The following is a 14,127-nucleotide window of genomic DNA, read 5'->3' as shown; positions in this document are numbered from 1 at the left end:
GAATGTGAAATTGCCTTATTCAGCTAAACCATTGTGCTAGTGGAAGGCAGTACAATTATTCCCACTAGTTCAACAGAATGCCCCCCCCCCCCGCCATGTGTATCCCCAAATCTGTTCTGGAGGGTCAAAAGAATCCCCCTAAACAGCACCTGGGGAGAGGAGAGAGGAAATAATTCCATCCAGCAAGCAGAAATGCTTTTGCTGACAGAACAATCTCCTTAAGCTTCTAAAGCAAACCTTGTAGAAGAAGAACCAGCATGGATTTTGTAAAGGTGAGTCCTGTCTAATGAACCCTTTAGAATTCTTTAAGAGTGTAAATAAGCATATTCATAGCAGTGAGTGTGTTAATATTGTGTACTTACACTTTCCAAAATCATTTGATGATGTCCCTCATCAAAGATTTGTAAGTAAGCCTGGCAGTCATGGGATAAGAGAATAGATCCTTTTATGGATCAGTAACTGGTTAAAGAACAGGAAGCAGAGAGAAGGAATAAATTGAAAATTCTCACAGTGGGGGTGGGTGGTGAATGTAAGAAATGGAGTCTGCAGAGATCAGGATTGGAACCTGTGCTTTTTAACTTGTTCATAAAACGGCTGAAGTTAGGGGTGAACTGTGATGTGGGCAGGTTTGCTGATATTCCTGGTGGTTTGAACAAAAGGGTTTGAGGTGATAACAACAGCCACAACAAAAAAGATTGCAAGGAGCTCCAAAAGGATCTCTCCACAATGGGTGAATAAAAGTAAAATTACAAATGTGATTCAATGTAAGTAGGTATAAAATGATGTACATTGGCATAAAAAAACCTAACTTTACATAAACGTTAATGGGGTCTGAACTGACGGTGAATGACCAAGAGATCTTAGAGTTGTGGTGGATAGCTTGTCAACCTAGTGTGTAGCAGCTGTGAAAAAGGTTAATTCTATGTTAGGGATCATTAGAAAAGGGATTGAAAACAAAACTGTCAATATCATAATGACAGATAAATTTATCATATGACTGTTCTTGAAATAAAGTGTTCTGTTGCCACACCTAATATATATATATATATATATATATGCAGGTTTTGGTGTCCTCGGGTGTCTTCCCGTGTAAAAGTTGGGGTGTCTAGGCGACGTTTCGACGAGGTCTCACTCGTCATCTTCAGGCTGGTGCTTTCGGCTTCTTGTTACTGGAAGAACTGTTACAATCACTCAAGGTATCTCTCAAGTAATTAAGGAACAAAAGAAGAAAAGGCACACTAGCCTGGGAACTTCCTCTCTGCCCAGAACATTGGAGGCTAGACACCACACCCCCTCTACAGTATTTATAGGAACTCAACATTGAGATCCCGCTCTGTTCCAGTAACAAGAAACCGAAAGCACCAGCCTGAAGATGACGAGTGAGACCTCGTCGAAACGTCGCCTAGACACCCCAACTTTTACACGGGAAGACACCCGAGGACACCAAAATATATATATATATATATATATATTATTGTAAAGCTGGAAAACGTTCAGAAAGGGGCAACCAAAATGATCATTCGGCTACAACAATTCCCCTGAGAGGAAAGGTCACAACATTGAGGATTTTTTACTGTAGAAAAAAGCAAGTAAGTGGGGACATGAAAAAGATATGTGCATTGTGTGGATAAAGTGGATCGAGATTTTTTTTGACCTGCAACCATCCAATGAACCTGAATTTTGAAAGATTAAGGAAGTAGTTCTTCATACACACACAATGGAATTTGCTACCACAAGATATAGTAACAGTCACCAACTTTGATAGCTTTAAAATGGTGTTTAAACAAATTCATGGAGGCTAAAGCTATAAATGTCTACTGGTCATGATGGCTGCTTACTGCCTCCAGTATTGGAAATGGCACACCAGTTCTGAATACCAGTTGCTGGGGAGCACAAGGAGGGCAAGATGTCTTATTGTGCTCAGGTCCTGTTTACAGGCTTCCCATAGGCAATTGGTTGACCACTGTGAGAACAGAATATTGTATTGTGCTCCACGGGGTATCTCCAGGGGCTAGAATCTGAGGGCCTATCCATACCTCGTCAATGTGTATTATGAATTCCTTGCGCCTCCTTTAATTCTCCCTCATCCTTGCAGCATTCTCCTCCAGGTACACACTTACTCCTCCTTAAGTCTGGAGGTTCTCTGTGCAATTGATTTGGACTCCTATTCAGCATAGGTAACCTCTGGATTTATGGAAAACATGTGGGGCAAAAGTAGTTGGGCAAGAATGCTGCATGGGCGAGAGGGAAATAAAAGAGGCAAATGGGGCTCACTATCCACATTAAGCTGAGGTATGGAACGGCCCCAAGTCTAAGGAGAGTATAACCTTTTACTAAGACACCCGAGTCTATGTTGCACCTTCAACCTTGCTCAACAAGCTAAGGTCAAGCACAGAGAATGAATCTAGGCCCAAAAACATCAGGGCTGTCTTACCCATTAGGTTAGTGGTGTCCTGTGCCACGGCGCCCACCCATCAGGGACGCCCATCAGGGGGAGGCCGGGACCAACCAGGAACAGCTATGAGGGCATGCTGGGCGGCGGCTCTTCCTACGACCAGCCACCTTCTCTCGCTTCCTGCCTGGGAGAGGAGGCAGCGGTGGCGCCACGCCAGGAACTTCATTCTCTGTGTCCTTATCAATTTATTTAAAGAACAGCAAACTGGTGATTGCTTTAACTTTTTGATATGTGGTGATTTGAATCATGAGGATGAATTAGAAGAACTGCTGAGTCTTGAATGAGTCTTGCTTTGGAATTGAGGACTTCATTAGATTTTCATCTGCCTTTTCATTTTATTTTGTTCTTAGGGCTTAGAGATAATGTATAAGCGTGCTGTCAGCTCCCTTAAAAAAAGGTCAACAACTCTGGGGAACCTTTCTGTCAACTTTGGGGTCCCCACAAACTATGGGAAATGGGGGGGCACTGCCGGAGGGATTTTTGCATCACGGCACCGGATATAATTAAGACGGCCCTGAAAAACATGATTTATAAACAGGATCAGGAAACATTTTGACATCATTATCAACTGGGCAGGACAACTAGAAGTAGAAACTAAGAGCCCGAGACCTGTGTTGTTTCCCACAACTGGAAGATTCAAGAGTGTAGCCTTAAAAAACCCTGTTACAGATAGGTAGCCGTGTTGGTCTGCCATAGTCAAAACAAAACTTGCTGCAAGACAGACCCAAAAAAGAAAATAACAGAACACCTCTAGTCATCACATACAGCTCCCAAGTTAAAACAGTACAACGCATCATCAGAGATCTACAACCTCTCCTGGACAATGACAGTTCTCTTTCTCAAGCTCTGGGAGGAAGACCTTTCATTGCCTACAGACAGCCACCCAGTCTTAAACAACTCCTAACCCACAATAATACTACAACCAGACCTAACACGGACACTGGCACCAGAGCCTGCAATAAACCCAGATGCCAACTTTGCTGCCACATACACCCGGACAACACCATTACTGGCCCCAACAACATCACACATACCATCTCGGGACTATTTAATTGCTCATCGTCTAACATTGTGTATGCCATCAAATGCCAACAGTGTCCTTCAGCTCTCTATATTGGACAAACAGGCCAGACCTTACGCCAAAGAATAAACGGATATAAATCGGACATCAGGAATCACAAGACAGAGAAACCAGTAGGAGAACACTTCAATCTCCCAGGACATTCTATACAAGATCTCAAAGTAGCTGTTTTACTACAAAGGAATTTCAGAAATAGACTGGAAAGAGAAGCTGCTGAATTACAGCTTATCACCAAACTTAAAACCATGGAGAAACCTGGCCTGAACAAAGACCTTGGATTCTTATCTCATTATACATGACAAAGCCATTTTTCACCTTTTCACCCCTTGCTTCTTCCTGTAAGACCTATTGCAGTCGTTAAGAGTCGTCAACAGGCTCATCACAGCTATCTGCCAATCACCCATTCCCAACAGCCTTCTGAGTAATACCCCTCCCCACCTTCTCACTATATAGAAGGGTCTGGAAACTTCTGTTTCAGTGTATCTGAAGAAGTGTGCATGCACACGAAAGCTCATACCAAGAACTGACTTAGTTGGTCTTTAAGGTGCTACTGGAAGGAATTTTTTTTGTTTTAAAAAACCCTGTCGTCCTAAACCACACCCTAACCACAGCTTCTGGCAGTGAAAGAGCATCAGAAATTGCATACTCACAAGTAGAGCAATGACTCTGGGTTCGTAGAAGTATACTATGTCATCACTCTCCAGCCTGGACATAAAATTAGAGATTACAGTCATTGATGCTGTTTCCCTCCCTCTCCCCCCCTTACCATGGGAAGTCAACTATGTCATTCTGGTCCCGATTGTGGCACAAAAACCATATTTCCCCCAATACCAATCCAAAACCCAATTCTAAGTTGCCGTTCTGCATCTACTAACCTGTGACGTAAACCCCATTAAACACAAAGGGACCTACTTCTGAAGTTGGCATACAAGCCATTGTGCTGCAGGTTAACTACACAGTGAATTCTTAATGAGCGCCTGGACATCAGCTTCAACACAGCAAGACACATGCCTAAGCCTTTTTGCAAAATATTCACATTTTCAGTTTGGGAAGAGGGTACTTTAAATCCACTTGCATTTATTCTGCAGTAGTATTTGCAGAAAATAACTTCTAGGGAGTACCTGATATCAGGTGAGTACACCAGAGGAAAGATGTGTCCTGGCTGCTAGAAAAACAGGAAGGTCAAACTACAGATTCCAAGGACTGCTAGAAAATAAGACAGAAGCAGGAAAGATGCATGAAAAGGGGGAGAACCCCAGGGATTTCTGTTGCCTGGTGTCACTTACTTATCAATCACATATCTGACTTTACCCATTGGCTAAGAACATTGAAAAGTGAGCCATACTGGCTCATTTTACATAAATTACTTAGAAGGATACCTGCACATTTTGCTTCATATCTTAAGGGCTAGATACTTGACTAAAAAAAATATTAAACATTTCCAATGGCTGCCAATGAAGACCTTTGCAGGGCAGGCACTGAGTTAGAGATTCTTGGAATAATTCATATAAAATTATTGCGGCAGAGATCAAGTATATTATTATTATCATCGTCATCATCATTGTTACATACCTTTTAAAATTATTATTTATAAAACATTACATATTAAAAACAAACAATATATTGTTTCCATGAGCGATCATTCTGCTCTTTCAGTGTCCATGTCCGCCTGCTGTGCTTCTTTCTGCAATCACACTTTCTCTGCTCTTGAATCCACAGCAAGCGTGCTGTGAGTTGAGGTTGTCAGGTCAGATTTCAGGCTACACACCATCAGTGAGCTCCAGTCAATGCAAGAAATGCAAATTGGCAAGCCAGATGAAATCTGTAGGAACCATATATGCATATAACAACCTAGAATAGGTAATGTGACAAAACCTATACTACAACAAACCATCTGTAAAAACGTCCATTTAAGATGTGGTTATTTGTTGTGAGAAGCTAAGGGGCACAGTTTGCTATTTCCTTCTGAAGACTACCTTGCCTGAGACCCTACAAATGGTTGCTTTACACAGGTGAACATCATAGTCTGATATAAAAATCTTAGGGTCTGACTATGCCTGCTAGACTCTAATGAGACGTATTTTAAAGAACGGAGTTGTATATATTGAATATTGGTACTTCTTATATACTAGTTAAGAAAATCTAATTTTCACAGCGCTAACATTTTAAAACATTTCTCCTACACAGGACAGAAATTTCTAGTGCAACTCCACTGAGCTATACTAGGGCAGATGTAACCTTTTATATTCAGACAAGAAATGGCAGTATGCTGTCAACAACACTCTACAAAAGACATACACAAATGAATATTAATTGTAGATATCGGTAAACCGAATACAGCTTTGCAGTCATTTAATACAAGAATCTAGTATCTCCTCATAATCTTGTTTTCTTAAGTCCTTCCAAGACAGTTTATAACATGCAAGGAAAAAGACACTAATGATGATAACCGCTCCCCCAATCATATCATAGATGCTGGGGAAGATGCGTAGCACAAGGAGCTGAAGGATCATAGCTATCACAATCTCCAGATGCTGCACTGTGCTGACCAAGGCTGGATGAAATTTGTTCAAGGCATAATAGACACCCAGAAAAGCCACTGTGGAACATATGCAGATGCCCATGAGATAGCCCCAGCTTGTTCCATCCAGTGGAATTATTGGCTCTTGGAGGAAAAACATGGTGGAGGCTCCCCACACTGTTCCAGTCCAACCAAAGGTAAACAGTGCTGTCCACATGCTGACATTATCTTTAATGGACCTGTACACGATCATGGAGAGAGCTGTAGTTACGCCTGCCATAACTGTCATGGTATATCCAAAGGCCTCTTTCCAGATATTCAGCAGAGAATCTTCTTCATCAACAATGTTGGGGATCATGACCAGGCAAACACCAAAGATGCTACTCACTACAGTGATGACATCGATGTAAGCCATTCGCTCATCTACTAATAAAAATGCCAAGATGGCGCTGAAGACAGTGGTGGTAGCTCTCCACATTGTAGTCCCGTTGCTTGGGGGTACTATTGCAAAAGAAGTATAAGCACAGGTAATGGAAATAACGTTGCATACTCCATAAAAGAACAACCGCAGTCTGTATCCTTTCGGTCCAAAAGGTTCCTCATGGTAGTAGCACACAACTAAGACGGAAAACACTTGTAAAACAGAACGAATGAAGATCAGTTCTAGAGATGGCACTTTGGAACGATCAGAAGCAAGTCTCGTTATCAGGGCAACACAACCATGGGCCAAAGCAGATCCAAAAAGCACTGCCCAAGTCTTTCTGGACTGAAAAATGCTTCTGTCTACAAAACTTTGGCCTTGCCCACTCTTATTAGCTTCTGGCTTTTGTGGTTCCTGAGATGGGATGTCAATAGTGCCAAAGAAGGATCTTCCTCTCCGCTGGCCATTGCTCAGCAATCTCCTCTTTGGATTATCTTCCACAAAACTCTCAATGTCTTCATTTGCTTCTTCATACCCTTCCTCTCCAGGCTGTGGATAATGAGAAGTATATTTCACTGTCACTGTGTTAGGATGAATTTTCACTCGTTTTTTTACTGGATATTGTTTGGAAGGTGAAGTATCCATTTCCTCAGGTAACTAGGACTGATCACAAAGGGGAAAAAGCATATAATCATTTCAGCACTGATAAACCTGTTCTGGCTGCAATTTTGTACCATCTAAAAATTATTACTGTTCTATTGATGCCTTAGGTAAGCTGGGGTTGCTTGAACAGACACCAGATTGAATATAAATACAGAAAACCAGTGGTGACATGTGATTAGTATGCTGTGCTATAATCATGAATGCACATGCTATTATTAGACAATTTATGCTTGGTGTTTACCTCCCCTGCAATACCCGTACCATTTTTCCTATGCTTTGATTTATTATTGCAGTTCTAGAAACGGTTCATTCTGAAGGGCTCTTTACACTTAAGTAAAATATAGAGAGATTCCATTTTGACCCAGAAGGTGACCTTGTGATGGCTAGATACAGAAATCAGCTTTGTTACAGAATATGTCACAGTTTGGCCCAGCAGCTGTGCACAATTGCACTGGGGTGTCATGCCACATACGTTAACATTATATAGCTGCAGTGATATGTAGTTATCCAACAGGCACATCCTAGAATGCTGTATTTGTGTTCCAATATTATTTCCACTGCTGCTGATACTCCTTAGTAATGCTATACCAGATTAAGTGTTTTCATTGTTTATTGTAACACTTTTAGGCCACCTTTTTAGGGTCAAATGTGTCCAAAACAGGTTTAAAATGTAAAATTGAATCAACAGCACTCAAATCTATGAAATATGGCTTTGCTAACATAGCTGTCTCTGTAGTGGCTAAAAACCTTTAGGGTGAAGATGCCCTATATATACGTCACCCCCAGTTCTATTCTTCTCTACCTGTTTCTGTGCAATGCAACAACTTTAGGGATGGTAGCTTTTTCTGATGTTGTCATGTTGACCTGTGCTACCGGACCAGTACTGATGTTCTTCAACAGTTTGGAATGCTAGTGTGATGCTACAGGTTATGTTATTGCATGGGTGCATAAGTCAGCATGCTCAATTCTGAACATACAGTTAGTTAATTAGTTAGTTAGTTAGTTAGTTAGTTAGTTAGTTAGTTAGTTAGTTGCAGGCACAGTAGCTCATAAACTCAGGTCTAAAATTTGTAAGACTAACTTTGGAAACATTGTACCGATGCTGCTACCTAAAATGGTTCAAATGAGGATCATCTAGTCCAACCCCCTGCAATGCAGAAATCTCAACATGTGGTCTCCCATCCAATACAGTAAGTTGTTAGATTCTTAGACAGCAGACATGCTGAAAAATGAATCCCAACCTCAGCGCTGATGTAAAATACAGGGTGGGAATGAGGTACCCTCAGAGCTAGTGAGTGCCAGTTGAAGAGATCTCAGCAGCATGGATACTCAACAAAACCAGAGATGAGAGAGTGTTCCTTCTAAGATATATGGCATAATTCTAGCTATAATATCAGCTGCTTGGTACAATTTTGTTGAAACTGCAGCACTCAAAAGTTGCTCTGTGGCGTTTCCCATTCATGGTTTGAAGGGATGACAGCTTTAAAGTTACATGCCTACAAAAATACGAAGGACTTAAAATGAAACAAGGTTTTGCTTAAGCAGACACCAAAAGACAGCCGAAATGTCATGCAAGAAGAGAAAACAATACAACAACCAAATAAGAGAAAATAAAATTTACCTCTTGTTTAGAAGCTGCTGAGTAAGTGATCCCTCAAAAATATACCATACCAAGAGATGCTAAAGGGAGAAAATATGCTCTCCAGCATCTGATAGTGTATCCATTCCGGTCTTTTAAATTTGAAGAAAACAGAGAATTGAGAATAGCTACCTGTGAATCCAGAAACACAGACCCAAATGTTGTCAGTTTATGGAGTGTGCAGGAGGAATAATGTAGATTCTCTTTTGGTTACCGTAGATTCTTTTTTGGCTACCGTCTCTTCTGTCTGTACATAAAAGCAGTGAAGGGGAGAGAGAGGCTACAGCTAAAGAATCAAATGCAATGAACAGACCAGAAAAAGTGAGCATGCTCAGTAGAGCTCAAGGGCATTTGACAGCACCGTCACTACTAATTGTGGAGGGGAATAAATATCGTTCTTACTAGTAATCCTGCCAGTGGAGCATATGTTTTAGATGACACATTACAAGACTTTTGTGATCCCTTTTTGGTAATGGAAGGAAAAAGCCAATCATTTAAAATATAAACGATGCGTGCTTTTCATGACATGCATAGCTTGAACATTATGGTTTCCTCATCCTCTGCTGCAAAGACAGATTTTTAATTAGCATCTTAAACAGAGGATGAATATAACATAAAGGGGAAGGAACCCCCTGGTAACTGCTTTGGATTCATCCACATTCTGAGACATGATTTTATATGCTAATATAGAAGTTCTTACGCCTTATGTAAGTGCATACAGTGAAAATAATTTAAAGTATAAGTGGTCCTACCTGATGATTGCTAGTTAAGTCGTTAATACAATGACTGAGAAGACTAACTGCTCATTTATACTGCTGGAATCCCACTGATATAAGCAGGATTATAGAAGTGGTCAAAAGTTCTATCAAAAAGCCTAAACTTTAGGGGGAAATGTACTGACTGATCAATGGAATGGCCTGGAATGGCCACACAAACTACAGTGTGACATCCACAGGGCGCAAGCCAGGGCAATTAGTATGGAGGTCACCTTGCCTAGGTGACAAGACCCTTCGCCCCTCAGCCTTACTGATGTGGTCCAAAGGAAAGCTGAGCAATATGTTTGTCACCAGCTTGGCTGCAGGAGCTGCTGGAAGGAGGTACGCAAGCAGGGTCGTCTTTAGCAGATGTGGTGCCAGGGTGCAAATATCCACCCAGCGCCCCCAAATTACCACAGATAGTGGGGGGGGAGCCGCAGCTGTGCACTGCCAGCCATTGGGGGGCACAACTCTCCCCCATGCCGCTGCAGGGGAGCAATCCCCACAGAGGCTTGGGAGGGAAGCTGTGCACCCGCCAGCCATATGGTTGGCGGGGCGCAGCTGGTGGGAGTGCAGGGAAAGGGGAGGCCGCCAGCAAAGCCGCACGGCTCCCCCACTCGCTGGGGCGCTCCTGAGAGGCCGGTGCCCTGAAGCAACGCACCACTAAGCCCTATGGGAAAGACGGCTCTGTATACAAGGTGTCATCCAACCGTCTTAGGGACTCCATTCTGTATTTGTGTAGGGTTTACTCTTTAGACTTTTCTCCTCCCAAAGATATTCAGCAAGGCAGCAAAGGTTTAGGATCAGAGCTTTTCTTCTCCTCAAAGCAGCCCCATCTCCCCCTTATTTCCCTCTACAGCATGTGCAGAAAGTGCCTTCTTGCCCGTTGGGACCATTGTTGGTTTCATCCGCTCAGTCCTCTGGAGCTTATCTTCACAGGTAGGCTCCAGAGGGTTTGAGACCCATCGGCTAGCCACACCTGGTTTAGCCAGTCAGTTGAAGCTGCTCCCAGGGTGTGGCTGACAGTTTTTAGGGGCTATAGGTAGAGCTGAGTGCAAGATGAGGACCCAAGGTGGACAAACTACCCAAGAAGGAGCACAATGTGTACCCCACCAAAGGTACTATCCCTCCCCCATCACCTTATATACCCCACTAACAGAGTGGAACAATATAATCATTGGATTATATTCAATATTATATTATAATCAATGGATGATAAGCCATCCATTCGGAGTGTGAGCAAAAAAGGCATCAAAAATGCTAGATGAAGGTAGAAAAGCTCAGACAGACAGCAGTACAGCTGAAATTATCAGTTTAGAAGTACTACTCTTCAAAATAATTGATGTCTCTTATGAGACTTCTCCACTGAGTGCTTTGCTGGCAAACATCCAATTTCTGTTAAAGGGCAGCTTTTAGAAACTTTGTGGTCTGCTCAACCTGTTGTAAACATGTAGGTTTGATTAGGTATTTGTTATTTACACATCACAGAGGCCCAGTTTGCAGGTAACACTAAGCCAAACCATGTCTTAGTGCAAACGAGCAAATATATGGGCTTCCAGAGGGGAGACTGCAACCATTTTGTTCCTTCCCATTCCACTGATATACTAAGTCATGGTTTAGCTTAGCATTTAGTCAGAAACCAGGCTTGTGGTTCATACCCTCCAACATTTCTCTAATGAAAACAGGGACATCCTATTCAATAATAATAATAATAATAATAATAATAATAATACCATTTATATCCCTCCCACTTGACTGGGTTGCCCTAGCCACTCTGGGTGGCTTCCAACATATATAAAAACATAATAAAACATTAAACATTAAAAAAATCCCTATACAGGGCTGCCTTCAGATGGCTAAAGGGTCAGATTACTCCATAAAAGGTAAAGGTAAAGGTACCCCTGCCCGTATGGGCCAGTCTTGACAGACTCTGGGGTTGTGCGCCCATCTCACTTAAGAGGCCAGGGGCCAGCGCTGTCCGGAGACACTTCCGGGACACGTGGCCAGCGTGACAAAGCTGCATCTGGCGAGCCAGAGCTGCACACGGAAACGCCGTTTACCTTCCCGCTGGTAAGCGGTCCCTCTTTATCTACTTGCACCCGGAGGTGCTTTCGAACTGCTAGGTTGGCAGGCGCTGGGACCGAGCAGCGGGAGCGCACCCCGCCGCAGGGATTCGAACCGCCGACCTTTCAATCGGCAAGTCCTAGGCGCTGAGGCTTTAACCCACAGCGCCACCTGCGTCCCCAGATTACTCCATACCCTCCAACATTTCTCCGATGAGAATAGGGACACTCTAAGGAAAAGTGGGACATTCCAGGGTCAAATCAGAAACTGGGTCAGCTTCTGTAAATCCAGGAATGGAAAATCCAGGAAAGGAAAATGGGTCCGGTGGGTCTGGTGGTTTATATCTCCCCACATAAAACACAAGCTGTAACCAAGGTTTGTCTTATGCTGTACAGCACAGGTGGGGAATCTTTTGGGCCTGCTGGACCAGATCCCTATCTGTCCCCACCCCCACGCGCCAACTTTGACAGGTGGACAGGACTGCTTACCAGGCACTGGGCATCATTGTGATATCAGGTAATGGACAGGTAGACTGTCCCACCCACTTGTCAAAGTCCCTTGGTTCAGTGCTTCCTGAGTGCCCAACACCCAGTTAGTTTTCAAGTGCTTGGAACCAAAGTATAAGGGACTTTGCCAGTTCTTTCCTTGGTGCTTGGGAGCTGCTTGCAAATGGCAGGGCTTGCAAATCGCTATGTGCAGCACTTCCCAAATTCCTGACAACAGCTTTCAAGCATTTTGGAAGTGCTGTGCAAAGTGCTTTGCATGCCCTGTCCTCAACCATCACTTCCCCAGCTTTCTGCAGGGATTAACTGCATGATCAAGTTCTCCATCGAGAGTCTCTACCTGCCCCACACCTGATGTTGCATCTCTTAGGTATGGGGCAGAGATGGGCATGGTTTGGGGAAAGTGGCTATGTGGCTGGTCAAATTTGGTCCGCAGGCTGATTGTTCCCCACCCCTATTTTTTATGGGAGAGCTAAACCACAATTATGGGTTCAGGCCACCTGCTAAGCCAAATTCTGTATGGAGTGCACACATGCGGGATGCTACACATGCACAGTCCGTATGGGCTGCACTGCCCCAGGTACCAGAGAGGGTTCCTCCCCCACTGATTTGTCCCACATTGAACGCCAGGAACTAACAGCAGCAGCAGAGAAAACATGTTCCCCTCTTAACTTTCAAGTTTCTTGGGCATATGAAATTATCCACAATTATCTTGAATTTTTGCTTAATCCTCAAGAAAGAAGGGCATTTTCGCTGGCCAGGTTTAATTCAAATCCTTCATCCCTCCTATGGGGAAGGTTCTCGGGAATGGTGGAAGGAGAAAGAATTTGCCCATGTGAAGACCACCAGGTGGAAACTCTTACACATATGGTTCTTAAATGTAAACTATATGTTGATCTCTGCCAGCAGTTCCTAGATCAACTCTGCATCCCCAAATGGAGACCAGAGTTAGAGGTCATACATTTTCTATTATTGGGGAATAATCAGGAGTTCACCAAGTTAGTGGCTAAATATCTTTATCTGGTTTTTTGTCGTCGAAACACATTGCAGACATCTGATCTCCCCGGAGACCTAGAGATGTAATGTTAGACTGCTTTGCCTCTTTCATTTGACAAATGTTTTGGGTCACTGAGAAGGCGGGAATTCTGTATTGATTTGCTATGGATGCTTGTATATGATGCCAATAAAAGGTCTGATGATGATGATTTGTCCCACTTCTCGTAACACTATAGTGTAAGCGTGCCTTTCCAGATGTCTATAATATGGTAACAGTGGAAAGCATTGCACAGCAGCTAATGAAGTGGAATGATGTGTAGACAGTCCAGTATAAATCCACCACTAATGCACTATTATTGCAGCAATGACGTATTGCAGAACACTCTAGTAAGAAAAACACCAGTCTGGAGGGAACCTTTCTGCAGAGGAAGTCCTATAGCAGGCATCCCCAAACTCGGCCCTCCAGCTGTTTTGGGACTACAATTCCCATCATCCCTGACCACTGGTCCTGTTAGCTAGGGGTGATGGGAGTTGTAGTCCCAAAACATCTGGAGGGCCAAGTTTGGGGATGCCTGTCCTATAGTGATACTTACTTCTGAGCAAGTAGTCATTGCACATGTACAAAAGGTAAAAATTAAGAACAAAGGATGTCTGTATCTTTAATAGTTGAATGTAAAAAAAAATCAGCATAGGTAGTCTCCATGCTCCGAGAAGCACTGTGGCTTGCCAAAACGCACCTATTCAAATTCGGTCTTCTGTTAACATCTACGGACCGTGCAGAAGTCCTTTCTTCTAGAGCTCCTTCTCACCTTATTTCCAACCTTACCCCACTCACATCGGGGCACCGCAAATTAATGGAGACGCACTCTAGTGCGATAGCCCACATCCTGCAATAAAAAAACACAACCTGAAGGGAAAAAGAGGTCTCGGGCCTGTGCAACAGAAACACTAAAATGCTCAGCGCATGAAGATGCCAGCAGCGTGACGTGCAACCACATTGTACCGTATTAAAAAAACTGCTTTTCAGCG

At 43.1% G+C, this 14,127-nt stretch overlaps 1 protein-coding gene across 3 annotated transcripts; it reads right to left on the bottom strand.

Moving 5' to 3' along the window:
* Positions 1 to 5,048: 5,048 nt before the first annotated feature.
* On the bottom strand, positions 5,049 to 14,067 carry SLC35G2 (solute carrier family 35 member G2). 3 transcript variants are annotated; one of them, XM_083741918.1, is made up of 3 exons: positions 13,836 to 14,067; positions 8,763 to 8,872; positions 5,049 to 7,141 (listed from the first exon to the last, which is right to left on the bottom strand). In XM_083741918.1, exon 3 carries the CDS (start codon positions 7,121 to 7,123, stop codon positions 5,885 to 5,887), a length of 1,239 nt encoding a protein of 412 aa, XP_083598044.1. In that variant the 5' UTR covers positions 7,124 to 7,141; positions 8,763 to 8,872; positions 13,836 to 14,067; the 3' UTR covers positions 5,049 to 5,884. The 3 variants fall into 3 exon arrangements, 2 of the variants coding, with proteins under 2 accessions (XP_083598044.1, XP_083598045.1); XM_083741919.1 differs by lacking the exons at positions 8,763 to 8,872; positions 13,836 to 14,067 and adding an exon at positions 8,913 to 8,997; XR_014565078.1 differs by lacking the exon at positions 13,836 to 14,067 and having other exon boundaries at positions 6,953 to 7,027; positions 8,763 to 8,991.
* Between the last annotated feature and the right edge of the window lie 60 nt (positions 14,068 to 14,127).

The sequence above is a fragment of the Podarcis gaigeae genome, assembly GCF_964106915.1.
Source record: "Podarcis gaigeae genome assembly, chromosome: 5".
Taxonomy (NCBI): Eukaryota; Metazoa; Chordata; class Lepidosauria; order Squamata; family Lacertidae; genus Podarcis; species Podarcis gaigeae.
The sequence above is the reverse complement of the archived record's forward strand: the minus strand, read 5'-3'. Positions and strand labels throughout refer to the sequence as shown.

What these genes read in the sequence shown, in the direction of transcription:
- SLC35G2 (XM_083741918.1), bottom strand. Translation starts at nt 7,123, where the DNA reads ATGGATACTTCACCTTCCAAACAATATCCAGTAAAAAAACGAGTGAAA.